Raw genomic sequence first — 15420 nt, forward strand, 5'->3', positions numbered from 1 at the left:
CTGAACTCTGCCAAACTGCAGCCTAAGGAAAATACAATTATAAGACCATGCAAAGTTCTGGGAAAGGCTTTTATATGCAACATGCTTACCTAGTTTAATGTCTCCATCTAATGTGAAAAGAATATTGCCAGCTTTTAGATCTCTGTGGATGATCTTATTTTCATGCAAGTAGTTCAGTGCTTCCAGTGTCTGCCTGCATACCACTTTGATCTGCGGCTCAGTTAATGGCCTTTCAAGCTCTACCAGAGAAAGAGGCAGAAATAAACACAACATTTTTGCATTTTATGTTATGTGTTCACAGCAATCAGTATAGAGGTATACATGAAAATTAATTAATCTGACAGATTGTGACCATCATATGTCAGAAAAACTTCTATCTTAAAATATTTGCTCCTTTCAGTAAAAATTTCATCCCTCGTACCCAAACCCCTTCTCATTATGAACTATGTATACCTACCTATCTGAACTGAGAAAAAGCTACACAGTTTAGAGATTTGTTCTTTTGTATGGTAGACTGAGATGTTAAAGACTAGATCCTTTACTTACTGGTATTAGCATTCACCTAATTTGCAGAAGAAGCACAGAAAAATCTAATTTTGAGGTTGATGCAATACAAAAAATTATCACAACGTAATTTGGAAGATGGCAGGGGAAGGGGAAGAATGAGATCCTGAAAAGGGCTCATATAGATTATGTTGTAACAACAGAGAGCTCCATAAGCATATGAGAACAACTCATCACATTCACTTAAAGGATCAAGACAAAAACGTGTTTTGAAAAGTAAATAAACACTTTAAAAATGAGAGAAAATTAATCTAACTCAAGTTATAATGTCCATAGATATAGGTGTAAATGCTAATTTAAAAACCTCAACATTCAACACATATAGCACACCAATTACATAAATATTTGCATTTCAAAACAATATACATGTGAAACAAGACTCAAAATATATATATTATAATTGTAAGATGCTATTAAGTTTATTATTTGAAGCAACTTATTTACCCAACATTACTGCATCTACTGCTCCACCTGCACAAAATTCGATCAGGATCTGTATATAAAAAAAAAGAATACACAAATTACAAATTAAATAGTTCCGCTGAACTGAACCATTGATTAAGGGAGCATTATTGGGAGACCCAAGTTTTATACTATTTGGCCTAGACAAATTATTTCACTAACCTCTGCAAAATATTGGTACTGTTACCCAGCTAAAAGTAGGGCTGTGCTGCTGAAGCAAATTATTTGAAAAATGCTTGGAGATCCTCAGACAAAAGTTTTAATCCAAAGATAAAATTCCGTAATAAAACTCATAAAACATAATAAAACAGTCAGCTTGAATCTGACTCGTAATGTGATTTACATAATCCCTGCAAATTCATTTCTCGATTATTAAACTGTACTTCTATAGTATAATCTGACTGAAATGTCCAAGTGTAAGAGCTACATTTTCCAGTAGCAGATGTTATCTCCTCTATTGTTTCAGATGAGATGAAAATATGAAAAAATACTCTTAAAAGTTACAAAAAATTAGTACATTCAGATGTTTACATTCATTTTTCTCCATTTTCATTGATGCCTACAATATATCAAGACCTTTATCCCAGAATCTAATAATACTAGAACAACTGCATCACCAGTTCTCAGTTTCCATTTGAAACAAAAATAAACTGCAACTATTTTGGGGCACAAACTATGCTGACATGTATGACAGAAAGAACATACACAAAGGAGAAAGAGGGTAGACAAAGGGAATGAGGAGGGCAAGAAAGAGGAAAGGTCATCCAAAACTGACACCCCACCCTTCCTTATGTGTTTTTCTTCTTCAATTTGAACTTTAAATATTAAATTATAATTTTCAATCTGACAGCTAACAAGTATTTCTTGTCAGAATCCTAACAGTCATTATTCTAGGAAATAATATCTTGATTTTCTCCTTTAGAGTACTTTTAAAATCAGAGTATAATTGCCCATAAGAGAGGAAACCTCAAATTATACCTTATACCGTAACACTTATATATACACCACTTGTTACATATTACTTCAAATTACTGTTATAATTAATCCTCACAACAATGGCACTAACAAATGTATTATATAATGCAACTCTCTGTAAATCCTCTAAACCATTATTCCATTTACATGCTTCTGCACACCTACTGCCAAGTAAGTTAAGTGTGGGAAATTGTCAATAAAGAATTTCTTTCTCTAAAATTTGCTGTTTGATCTGACAATCTGACAAAGGCCTCTTTGGTAGAGAAATTGTGTTTCTAAAACTGGAAAGCAAAAACATATCTTTATGTCCAACCATCATTCTTTTCTTTTTTTCCTCCACTAAATTCTGTTTACTTACCACATCATTATAGCCTTCCCTTTGCCACTTTCATGCCTCTGCATTTCACTGTAACTATATATCTACAATTTTATTTTCAAACTATTTACTCCTCTTCTATCTTTATTCTGCCTGTGAAGTCTATCCACTCAGTTTCGTATTCTGCCTTTATGCATACTTGCTTTCATGCTGACCTTTATGCATGGAAATTTTTTCACTATTCCACTGCTTTATAGAATATCATTTTACTCTGCATTCAGATCACACAAAGTTTTCACAAAGCTTATCAAAATAAATCTACATCAGTAAACATGGTATTCTGAAACAACTTCCATTGTTTTCATGCTTAAAGGATAAAGCATATTTGTAAGACTCCAAGGAAATTTTCTTTTACTTGTTTTAGGTATCTTTTAAAATTATAAACTCTTTTTAAAAAAACATGTATTCTTTGTACAATTCCAAAAGCACATATAAATATTGCACTGGATCGCCTAAAAGAAAAAACTGTATTTTCATAGCTAAAGCTATTCAATGCACAGGATATAGGAGAAGAATGACATACAGTCATATGTATGCCCACTACACGTGTATGTACAAATATCTAGATTTTAAGTAAACTAATTATGGTTCAAGTCCTGGTGAACTGTCCTTCCTGGAAGTACCAATTAATTCACTCGTATCTAAAATACATACTTCACAGGCTGACCTTTTCAGCATATTATTTATTTTTCAGCTGCCAATTCTGAATCTCACTCTAAATTGTGCTAATGTAATTAAAATCTGAGTCCTGCTGTTACAAATAAGCACTAAGAACTCTCTCCATACACGAAAATGAACTGCTAATTTCCAAATTTTAGATTCAAACTCCTGACCAAATGACTCAGTGTAGCTCAATTTTACAGTGACAATTTCCTAAAAGTCAGACCCACAACTTACAAATTAGTTTTGAAAGTGAATAGTTATCACAATAGTAACAACCCAGAAGAAATGTGATTGACAAATGATCTTTTAATAAAACAAACAAAAAAAAGTAATTTCAATAACCTTTTCAAATAAGTGAAATAATATAGAGAAGAAAAACTACCTACCCACAGGTTGTTTTCATAGTAGAAAGCATCGAGGAGCTTAACAATATTAGGATGATCACAGGATGCTAAAATATCAATCTCAACCATGTAATCTTCAAGTTCTTCTTCTGATTTAGTATCAATCACCTTTGCAGCAGCCAGTACTTTCGTTTCTTTGTTCTGAGCCTATAAAAAGAAAAGTCACAGCAAACATATATATGTGAATTTCACCAGAGAACTGTCACCAGCAAAAAAAAAAAAAATCCACACAACAAAATACCCTCTCAACATTTCTGTACTACTTTCCTGCCTTTTGTTTGCTTTTCTACAAAAAGAGAACACCTGCATATTAAAGACCAGATAAATTCTAGCAGAAAAAGGGTTTAATAACTTTCCTCAAGGTCAAGAAACAATGAAAGACAGGAACATAAAAATACTTAATTCTTGTCACATTCTTTAAACCATCATACAGTCAATAACTTAGGGTCGTTACTATTTCGTACTTCTAAAATGAAGTTCTGTGCTGCTCCTCAAAAAACGATCTATTAACACTTGGCAAGGAGCATTACGTAGCCTTCACCCTCTCATTTCTGACTGCACATTCTTGCCCTTCTGACACTCCCCACGTTGTGGCAGCACAGCTGTTGGCAAAGCCACCTAGAAAAACAGATCCTCTACCAGTAATCAGTAGGTTACGCTCTTCTTCAGCCAGGGGCTGTATTCAAGCTCCCATGTTAAAAGCTGCCAAAGCCATCATTAATTTGTCTAGGCATTTTACTCTCTTTGCTTCAGAAACCTAGGAGCAATTCCATAGATGGCTACTCATTGAAGTTGGCCACACTGAAAATGCTGCCAGCCTCTACTTTATTACTCCACACCTTAAGAGTAGGGAGCTAGAACTGCTGCAGTGATAAGGTCAACCGGAGAACAAGTAAGATTTTGACTTGAAAAGCAAAAGGAAAACACGACCTTGGGTACCCAAGGGAAAAAAAAAAGCATTTCTGCTATGCATTTAAATAGTCTTTGATTTTTTTTAAACATAAGAAATTACAAACAATTAGGGTGACTGTTATTTAAATAGCAAGAAATTTCAGAAACCGGTTGCTGTACATACTTATTCACAGAATATTGCTGAGAAACTAATCCAGCAAAACTAGGCAAGATGAGATTTTTTTTAAAAAAATATGTGGGGGATAAAGCAAATATTAAACACACAGCCTATATATGTGTGTGTACATCTACACACACACACAAAATTATACACACTTTCTAATAATACTCTTGCAAGTTATGTTTGAAGGAATACCTTAACTTGGAATTTAGTAAACTTAAAAAAAGAAGGAGGTATTTTTTCTCAAGCCACCATAAAAACACGAGCTTGTCAAGGCATTTCCAGTGGTTACCTTTTGCCTCTGAATAAATGAAGTTGTAGGAATGAAGTCTACTTCACCAATTATACATAAATACCATGAAGAAAAGGCCTAGATTTACTCCACCTAGCTTTTGACATTCAAATGAAGTTAAATGAGAAGTAGGGACATAGGCTCTCCCCAAAGCAGCAAAAGACAAGATCCTGCAGGGGCAATTCTAACTCCTGATGTGAAGCATCACAAGGTGGTTCGTCCTGTCTCTGCTGATGCAGCTGCTGCACGGGGCATCTTGGCCCCAAACCTAGTTGAGATGAAGCCAGGACAGGACACAGCAAGAACAGGACAGGACACAGCTGACTTTTGTCACCTAATCTCCTTATACTAATATCAGACAAAAGCTGATATGAGACAGCAAGTAAGAATTCTTAAGAATGATTTCCAAGGTCTAAAAGTTACTACTTTCACAGCCATAAATAATTTTCTCAATGTGGCAAAAGAGAATAGAAGATTGAAAGATAAAATGTTTACGATAACATTTAGAAAAACAGCAATAGCAGCAAAACACACTTACAAGCACAGTCCTAGTTGATTCATCTTATGTTGAGGGTAAAGGTTTCCTGTAACATTTATTTTTATCTCAATATTCTTTCCCAAACAAAAAACAACCAGTCTTCCCAACCTCAATATTTGCCCTCCCATTTTTAACAACAAAGATAAGGGATCCGTATATCATTATTCAAAAACAAACTACTGAGTTTTCCAACACACATTCTAATAATAAAAAGGTCTGCTTAATAACACAAACATCATTTGTTTTGGTTTCATGTTTTACAGCAAGAATGAAAGACCAACCCTTCTATTCTAGAGCTGCACTGTAAATTAAACATGAAAGGTGAAACAGATGTCTGTCTCCACAACAGAATTAGACTTGGTAGCTTTACACGTGCAGAAAAATGGCTGTTAAAGCACCTTTCTAAAGAAGTCAAATATTAACTGTAAATTTCCTTTTTTGAAACATGCATGGCCACACACTCTCCAGTGTACTTACAAGAAGAATACTTAAAAAAAAAACATGAAAAAAATTCTGAAATTCATTTTTACACAAATTTGCATGTAAACTATATAATGGTAATAATATTTTGTTTACATAAAACTATTTTAAACTTCTACATCAGGTAACAATAACAGATGTTACTGTTTTCAGATTCAGTTTCACCTCAGAGAGAGAGAGAGGCAGGCATTGGTAAATTAGTGTGCATGATTACATGCTAGGGAGTTTGCTGCATTTATAAAAGCATATATTGCTTTTTTTCTATTGACAGAGTACTTTGTATTTTGATTTTTCCCAGATCCTTTCGCTTGAAGTAACTAGAAACCTGCTTTGAATAAGTTTCTTTTATTTCCTCCTTGTGGTAGCTCTATTAAAACACCTCATTAAAAACCAGAAGTGATTATAGAGACAGTATGATTATCTTTATGAGCATCTTAACAATTATAAACAAAACAAATGTTTGCCTTTGTTCTGACTTGAGATAGTAAAATTTAGTAAGTCTAGATCCAGACTTTTTTCCAGTTCTCAAAAGGAAAAAGCTTTCGAATTAGCATATTTCCACTAGGTATTTCTGAGGACTGATAAAACATTTTAAGTATACATCAAGTTACACTTGAAAATAAAAAAAAATCTTTATATATTTTAAACATTATTTTAAAAGTTCTTTTGGAATAACATATTATTCATCTCCAGCCCACAATGCACTCTATAATAAACACCCATCTCTGTGACTTGCTGTAGGAAGCACATAAGAAATATGCTCTTTTGAACTGTGTAGGAAAGGATTTTACTGCTCATGCATAAGATTTATGTAGAACTGTATTGTGGGGAAGAGAAAAACCTTTGGACTAAGAGGAACAAAAAGCATTTACAGCTTTATGTGGGCACGTTTGTTTTTTCTAGACTTTGGCTGAAGTCTTTCTTCTGCCACATAACATTCTCCAAAGGTCAGAGCAGGAGCAAAAATGTTTGTGAAGATGCAGTCTTGATTTGCATATACTCATTTTGCATTTGGGTACACGAACATTTAAAGTCAAATAACCATTCATATTACTCAGAGGTTCTGCCCTTTCAAAATATGTCCTGTATCAGTAGCCCAGCAGTTTCTTCCTATATTTTAGCCCTCAACTACCAATTCAAGTTATTCCAAATGCTCTGCGTAAATAGATTTGATCCTGCTTCCATGACAGGTGATTTAAGCTTCAGTCCTACACTAAGCAATCCAAACTGGCATCTTCAATGGTTATGGTTCAATCCAGCCTTATGTGGAGACAAGGAAGAAAGTGGGGAGAAAGATTTTCTTTCTTTGCATTAACAAAATTTGATCTTTTCAGAAGATTCATACCCTGGTTCAAAACTGAATTGGAATAATTCATTGCCCCAAGATCTGACTAATGCAATATGACATAGATATTATTAACTAATATATGCAACAATACATAAATATTGCAATCCTTCCACCAAAACTTCTATTTGGATTATATATTTAAGGTTACTGCAGCAAACATTAATTTACAGAGAGATAGTATGCACAAGGGAATAGCAAACTGTATGTTACAGCATGGTTCTTGCAATGGATGGCACAGTCTCATAAGCAGAAAACACACAGGAAAATACTCTTATTCTCCTAATTCTAAGATAAAGTACTTTTAGAAAGATGGATTGCAGGTTTGCATAGAATAAATATGATCTTGTAAATTAGAACTTGCAAATTACTTTCTGAACCTAAATCCCTCACAAATGGCAATGACATCTAATGCACAAAAATGTTGTAAGCATTTGAAAACTTATCAGTACAAGAAAGAAGAATAACTGTTCTAGACAAAACTAGGATCTGTGAGTATGTGAAATTAGTGACTCCTCCCTATCAATCTTGGATTTTTATACAGTATCATAGATCCAAATATAAGTTTCAGAGCCAGAAGCTTTGTGAAGAGACTGATAGCAGAATATTAAAAGGCAGGTTTACTGTCTGGGCACTCAGCCAAGACATCGCATATTCCCAGCCATGGACAGCAGGGAAAGCAGAGCCACTGTTCCAGAGTAATAGGATTACAGCTCAGAGATAACTCATAGTCTTTCATCTTTAGACGACCAATATGAAGTTTCAGCCTTGGTTGTGAGGAGCTGTTTCAGTTTCCTATCACCAGCAAATATTTCCTTCCCAACTGTGCAGCTCCCCTCCTGCGATGTAGCATGTAGACATCTAAAAATTAAACACTATTTACAACTGCAAAAGTTAAGTACATCCTTCATCCATTGTTCAGCCAACCGGAAACAAAGCTGAGATACAAGATAGAAAATTTTCATCACCTTTCTTCCTGATGCCTGATCTCTTTTGAGTTGTTATATAACCACACTGCATGTTTTGCAGGCAGCAAAACAAATCAATTAAGAAGCTTTTCCTTTCTGACTCATTCTTCTCAACAAAACTAGAATCATAGATCACCAAAGCTGCCAAAAAGTGAAAAATATGCGCATCCCTATTCAACAAAAGATGTTTTTACATGTAATAAGCTACACTTTTGTGTAAACCTGGGATTGTCAGATCTATCTCCATATATGCTTTCTGATGATGTCTGAGTAATCAGTACTGAAAAACTGTCCTTGTACAACACAAAGGCAAGAGCTGTTCCTCAGAGCTATCAGAAAGCAGTGGATCTCAGGCTTTCTTAAACATATGAACCAAGGACAAAGAATTGCTATAATTTCAGATTTTAACAGCCTGGTCAAATAAATCTGTAAGAAGTAGTGTGGCCTACTGGAAAAACTACACTGGACTTTGTTTTGTATAAGTTTACTATAGTATATTTAACATTGTCCTCTGCATTTTGAAACTAAAACTCTATGGCTGACCAGTATCAAGTGTTCAAACTTCTTTTCAAAACATGGAAAGATGTTCTTTATTAGTGAATTTTAGAAAAAAAATCTACTTTAATTAGTCAGATAAAAGGAAGCATTAATTCTAACATCAAACATTGAGAAATGTAATTAAAAGTACCAGTTTGAATTCAAGAGCAAATAGCTACGTATGCAATATTAAACCAGAGTTTTTACAATAAATCACAAATTAGGCCAATGAAGGAGGTGGCAACCTCCACAGATTTCTGGAAATTAAGATGAGCCAGTTGTTTCAAAGAAGCTATGTTATTTTGCACCAGTCTTCACTGCACAATGTTTGAAAATGCAGTAGTAATAAAAAAAATTTCTATGAAGAATTTCAATCTTTTGTTTAATTATACACATGGTTGGTCCAAGGAATTAAAAACGAGCTAACTTCAGTTATACCTGCTAAAACTTGTTGAAATGACTGTTACAAAAGAACTATTCAGAAGATAATGAAAGGATAGTATCTACCAAAGAAGATGATACACCCTTAAACTACAGCTTGATCAGCCAAAATTTTTTTCTGCCTGCACAATGTATCGTAACTACCTACTATACAGTTTCTTCTGCTGAAGAAATGTTTAATGCCAGGGAAAAAATACTGAAATAGAAGTGTAGATAAAAGTGCCTCTATTTCCTACAAGCAAACAGTATTACTAACAAAGTGGAGCCCAGGGTGCAACCCAGACTACTGAAGTACATCTTTATGATCCTGTGGTCTGGTGCTGCCTTTGTGGCTATACTAGTTTTGAAGCGGTTTCCATGACAACTTCACTCTTTTAACATTATCCTTATACTTCGTACTTATTGTGGTTCTTCTGCTTCCTCCATACTTGGTTTCTGAGGATTCCACAAGTTATTTTTGGGATTGGTATGGAATACAATTTTCATGTTTAACCTCATGATTCCCTTTATGTATTTTCATTAATTCTGGTATTTTGCATACTAGCTAAGCAGAATTCCTATCCTGATTCATTCATTGTGTCACTGAAATCAGAAGGAATATTTATATGCATATTTGAAAAGTACCAGGGCTGAACTGGCAAATAGGTGCAAAAACTGAAACAGTCCTTTAGAGGAAACTTAACAGAGAAGATTATATCAGATTTTAGCATCATTCTTCTTATTTAAGCAAATCCCATTTAAAAAACAGAATAAAAATAAGAAAAAAAAATTGCTAAACATTGGCAAGAAAATCCTCAAAATATGCTATGCTGTTTTATAATAACACATTATTATTTTCCCTTCTCTTGTTGCATGATAGCTCACATAAAAGCAACAGGGAAAACCAGCTGACAATATGGGGAAAACAATTGTAACTAAAGCATTAAGTGGTGTCAGAGGTGTAAGTGCAAAGGACTGGTGGTGTTTTTCCTAAATTCAGTTATAACAACTGTACATACTACTTGCAAAAGCAGCATTAAAATATGCAATTCTGCATTACAATCAACTCCTATACTTGAGAAGGGGGAGGTGTGACAAATTAAGATTTATCCCTGCAGTGCTAAGCTGCTTTGCCAGTATCTTTCATCTGCAGAGGACACTAACAGTTGCCAGTAGAGGTTTTCTCCATTTTATCCCGCACCAGACAATGTCAGCCCCAAACTGACTTACAACTTCCCAGGAAAGACAGTAGCCTGGTGTCTCTTCATCTTGGATTACAGATATCCTACAGTTACTTATTCAGTCTTGTGTCATTAGAAAAAAAACCAGAATGCTTACCACTTATTAATTTACAAGTTTATTTTAGTCCCTACATCTTAAAATTAAGTCTTTATTCCAGCAATAAACACGCCTTTATTCCAGATGACAGAAATTAATAATGCTTCCAAGAAACAATGATATCAAGGAATAATTTTTAATCAAACAACAATTGCTAATTCCAGCTATTCATTAGAATTATTTTTAAGACAACCAACAAGCCAGAGTTGAAGCTGTCTCCAGACTGTTGTTTTTTCAGAAAGGTATCATGCTGCCAGGTTGATAGTTGAGAATTTTTATTATTTGCTCTCGATAATTTTATGCTTGTTTGAACACAGGACTTAAGAAACCTCAGATTCCTTTACCTGGGAGGATTCTACATGATAATCTTGCTTCTAGTCATTTAACATCTGTAACAATGCTTTAGTTCACTTGAGATGAGATTTCTTTCAGTAACACTGGAGCTCAGAGAGCCAGTGTTACTCCTGCTAACATGTTTTCCTAGGGAGACATTTGGAGTTGTAAAAGCTACAGATGTAGCTTTCTGCAAACAGATATACCACAGAGCGTTTTGGCTTCATGTAGCACTAAGTCATTTTGTTTACTAGCACTTTACAGACTACATAGTGTATATTCACAGATGTACAGGTATCAACCTAGAATACTTTTTTTTTTTTTTTTTTTTTTTAAATAAAGTGGTTAGGCCAACCCACAGTTCCTCCTTACCCTGTTCCTCGGAGTTAGGTTACAAAACAAAATTGGGCTCTCCTCTGCCCAGAGCCTTTAGCCAGATCAGATGTAAGATGGCTACAGCTGTTTGCTGACCCAGCACAGCTATTCATGTATAGCAACACAACAAAAAAAAGCGCATCTGACTTGAGCATAGAAAATTCTGTCTTTCCAAATTGGAAATGAACAAGTCAACAAAATAATAAAGAAAAATGACAATTTCTTTGGACTTTAAGAACTCTTCAACAAAGGCCTTCTGACACGTTACTAGGGAAACTACATAGTCATAGAAATGAAATGTGGCACAGTCATTAACTTAAAAAAAACTTCCTGTCAAAAAAGTAAAGATTACTAAAAGTTCTACATTTCATATAGCAGAAGGAAGGCATTTAAGGACTTGTACTAAGGCAATTTATTTTATGTATTTATTGTAGAAGATTATGTGATATAATAGATGTAACTTAACTGTCATTTAAAGTGTATACACCTTACTAGCTCAAAAATATGGGCAGTTTGGGAACAGGTTCTGTATAATTTCATACTGCAATGTGAACCACATCCAAGACTTGCAATAAGCACAGCTAAACAGCCAGAGGGGAAAGATTAAATAAAACAAGATGAAGCATTATCACCCCATTTCATTCTTTGTCTTGCTGAAATGAACAATAAATAAAGTATACTTCATATAATTTAAGATAAAAATATAACCTATATAGGCAGTTTAAGATTCAGTATTTTACAAAAAGACACAGTTGTAACAGAGGGAAATGAAACGTGACTACATCAATACCACATTAAAACTGGCAACAGCTCTTGCAAAACTATCAAAGCATATATTCTGTTGCTCCATGCACGCTCTAGTCTGTTGAGATGAAACTTCCCCTATTTCTGAAGTAAGAAAAAAGGAAGTAGAGTAGCTTTTGACAGCTTTCATAAAAAAGCTGTACAACATCATCCCGGTTTTTTAAGTAAAATAGTTATAGAAACCAATTCATATTCTCTTTATGGTATTAATGTATCTTTAAAAGAATGGGAAATTTAGAATTCTAGAGGGAAGTTATTGCTTCCTTATGTACATATCTTTAAAACAATTTAACAGAAACCAACTGCAAATACAGCAACAATAAAAAAAGAAATCAATACAGTTAAGCCAGTGTCTTTCAGCTCTCTTTAATGTAAACAAGTTATTTTCAAGTCAGTTCTACAATGAACTTTATTAATTACAAAATTCATTGTGATGATGTATGCTATTTAATGCTTATACAGTCTGTGACTTGCCAGTAATTTTCTTGTGAGTCTTAAGTAATGACCCTAAAGCTACACACCATCTCATGAAAACGAAGTGAAATCTTCTGACATGCAAGTTAGAAAGGTTGCCTTACATACAGTTTATAATGACCCAGCTATCTTTGTGCTGCAAGTATTACGTCTCAAGAGATGAGAAAGAGCCATCTGAAAAAACATTTGGTATTCCTTGAAAATTGGCTATTCAAGTGCCACAAAAATAGCATCTTGGGTTCTGTAAGCAAACTTCATTCATATTCAGCACAGCAGTGGAACATGTTACTTCTGATGTTGCCTTTCAGATTAACTGTTTGGTTTGTTGTTGTTTTGTTGTTTGTTTGGGGGTTTTTTAATTGGTGAATTTAAACAACTAAACAATTAGGAAAACTGACTACTCTGAGAAACTATATTAATGCCAATCCTGTTATTTATCAGCTGATTTCAAAAGAAATTTTAATTCAGAAGCATGCTGATTATGATAATATTTTTAAAATTCTGCTAATGTTTTTTGCACTTGCTGCTTGCCATTTTACTGATTAGTGTAGTTCATTCAGAATTTACCTAATATGCTAGTGATAAATACAAATGGCCATAGGAGTAATTGCATAACTTGATAAAATTATTAAAAACAAATCCAGATAAACAAATCAAGATAAAATACTTCAACTCTCTTTGCAGAGCTTGATGCACAAAATATGCAAAGGGAAAACAGTTGCTTTACTCAGACTTTTGCAACTAATGAACTTGTGAGCTTCTATCAGTAAAAGATTTTCATGCAACGTAGGAACAATGTTCTTCCTCCAACAGCTGAGTATCATGACAAAGTTAAACACTGCAAACAGTTAAACACACAAGATGTTCAAGAGGAAGTACTGTTCTTGTCTCTTAATAGTGTGGCAATGTTACTTTTAATGGAATTATGAAAGCTTTATTTTGCCCACGTCCCCAGGAACTGACAGCAATGAGGATGCACCAGCATAGCTGTTACAGATCAAGCAGTTATCTCTTTGACAAGACTTGCCCCTTCCTCCTACTCCTCCTTTTCTCTCGTGCTTATTTTTTTATTCTTTTATTAGACTGAAGGCTTTTTGAAGCAGAGGGCTATCTTTTGTTGTGTATTTGTATAATGAGAGGGAATGCAGGATCCCATTCCTTTTGGAAAATTATCTAAGCCATTTCTTGCTTCAAAAACACTTTGCTTACTCTGAAATTCAATTCAGTTTCTGTACTTTCCTCATAAAGGTAAATTTAGTGCCAAATAAGAAGTCTTACAAAATTTTAATTCTTTTCTAGCAGTTGTGCAGCATACCTAAAGTAGAGAAAAGAATCACCACCTGAACCAAACTGGGAACATTGGCTTTTAGTAAACTTCCAGTTAAAAGACATGTCTACATAACAAAATTCTTCTAGCACAGATGTCAGTGATGCAAAGGGTCAGCACTACTGGCTGATAACAATACCAATGGCAGCATTTAGCAAAACTACCTTTTTATCAGTACTGTTGCTAACAGCAGATGATTTATACAACATAAGTACATCTATTTTTTCTTTTGTCCTGACAAAAAGCATTCATCTGACACACCATAACAACTTCAGAACATCAATATGCCACCTTGATGCTTCCCTTTTATAGCTATTTAAGCCAATGCTGACACTGTCCTGTTGTTTTTCCCTTACAGTAGCACTGTCACTTGTCTGGCCCTCCCGTGAGATGGTCCGGGGAGCCAAGAAGATTACATGTGTGTCGTGGTTTAACCCCAGCCAGCAGCTAAGCACCACGCAGCTGCTCGCTCACCCCCCCCCAGTGGGATGAGGAAGAGAATTGGAAGAGTAAAAGTGAGAAAACTCGTGGGTTGAGATAAGAACATTTTAATAGGTAAAGCAAAAGCCACGCACGTAAGCAAAGCAAAACAAGGAATTCATTCGCTACTTCCCATCGGCAGGCAGGTGTTCAGCCATCTCCAGGAAAGCAGGGCTCCATCACGCATAATCGTTACTTGGGAAGACAAATGCCATCACTCCGAATATCCTCTCCTTCCTTCTTCTTCCCTAGCTTTACATGCTGAGCATGACATCATATGGTATGGAATAGCCCTTAGGCCAGTTTGGATCAACTATCTTGGCTTTGCCCCCTCCCAACTTCCCATGCGCCTGGCAGAGCATGGAAAGCTGAGAAGTCCTTGACTAGGGCAAACATTACTTAGCAACAACTAAAACATCAGTGTGTTATCAACACAGTTTTCAGCACAAATCCAAAACATAGCCCCATACTAGCTACTGTAAAGAAAATGAACTCTATCTAAGGCAAAACCAGCACAATGTGCAATGAGCTTTTGGATGGTTCAGTTCCTTGAACCGGATCATCATAGGGTTGGCAAGCACCAGACCTGGAAGGAGGTGGGAATGGAAATACACTGCCAGAACTCTGGCTGCATTGACTTGCATCCTTCGAAACTGTTGTGGAAAACAATCATGGTAAAGACCCAGTCACCCATCATTCAAAAGTTGCTTCTGTACTTACTAAAGCTATTGAAATGCACCACTTTGAGAAGATGTGTTATTGACTGTGTCACTTAGTTCCATACTGTTTCAGAGATTCAAAAGAAACTTCTTATTGCACTGGCTGAAAGGTGAGGTCCCATGCTGGGCCACTAAAGATTAAGAAGTTTCACTGAAATAGACATCACTGAAATAGGAGAGTTAACAAGTCTGTACACTAGCTCATTTTTATATTTCACTTTTAAATGCTAGGGGAGGTGTGTGGTTTTTTGTTTGTTTTTATTTAAGTGTAAGTGCTAAATTAACAAACAACTTCTAGGGTTATTAAACTGACCAGAACATCTAAGTTTGCTACTAAGAGACAGCTTAAAGTTCTTGCTACAGCCAAAAGCAAATGAGGCATTTTCAGGTATCCCAGCTATCTATCCCTGTCAATCAACAGGAAACACTTGACAGTATTCTTGTTTATATGGTGATCCTTAAGCTTTCAGACTT

The 15420-nt window shown here is 35.0% G+C and overlaps 1 protein-coding gene across 2 annotated transcripts in view; it reads right to left on the bottom strand.

Moving 5' to 3' along the window:
• Positions 1 to 15420, bottom strand: part of SLK (STE20 like kinase) — a 52958-nt gene that overhangs the window by 26722 nt on the left and 10816 nt on the right. For both annotated transcript variants that reach the window (XM_075504609.1, XM_075504608.1), the window contains exons 2-4: positions 3427 to 3591; positions 1009 to 1057; positions 90 to 239 (exon numbers count right to left, since the gene is read on the bottom strand). In XM_075504609.1, coding sequence (XP_075360724.1) covers positions 90 to 239; positions 1009 to 1057; positions 3427 to 3591 — 364 coding nt within the window. The remainder of the gene's footprint in view (positions 1 to 89; positions 240 to 1008; positions 1058 to 3426; positions 3592 to 15420) is intronic.

Source organism: Mycteria americana, chromosome 6 (genome assembly GCF_035582795.1).
Source record: "Mycteria americana isolate JAX WOST 10 ecotype Jacksonville Zoo and Gardens chromosome 6, USCA_MyAme_1.0, whole genome shotgun sequence".
In the NCBI taxonomy this organism is placed as follows: domain Eukaryota; kingdom Metazoa; phylum Chordata; class Aves; order Ciconiiformes; family Ciconiidae; genus Mycteria; species Mycteria americana.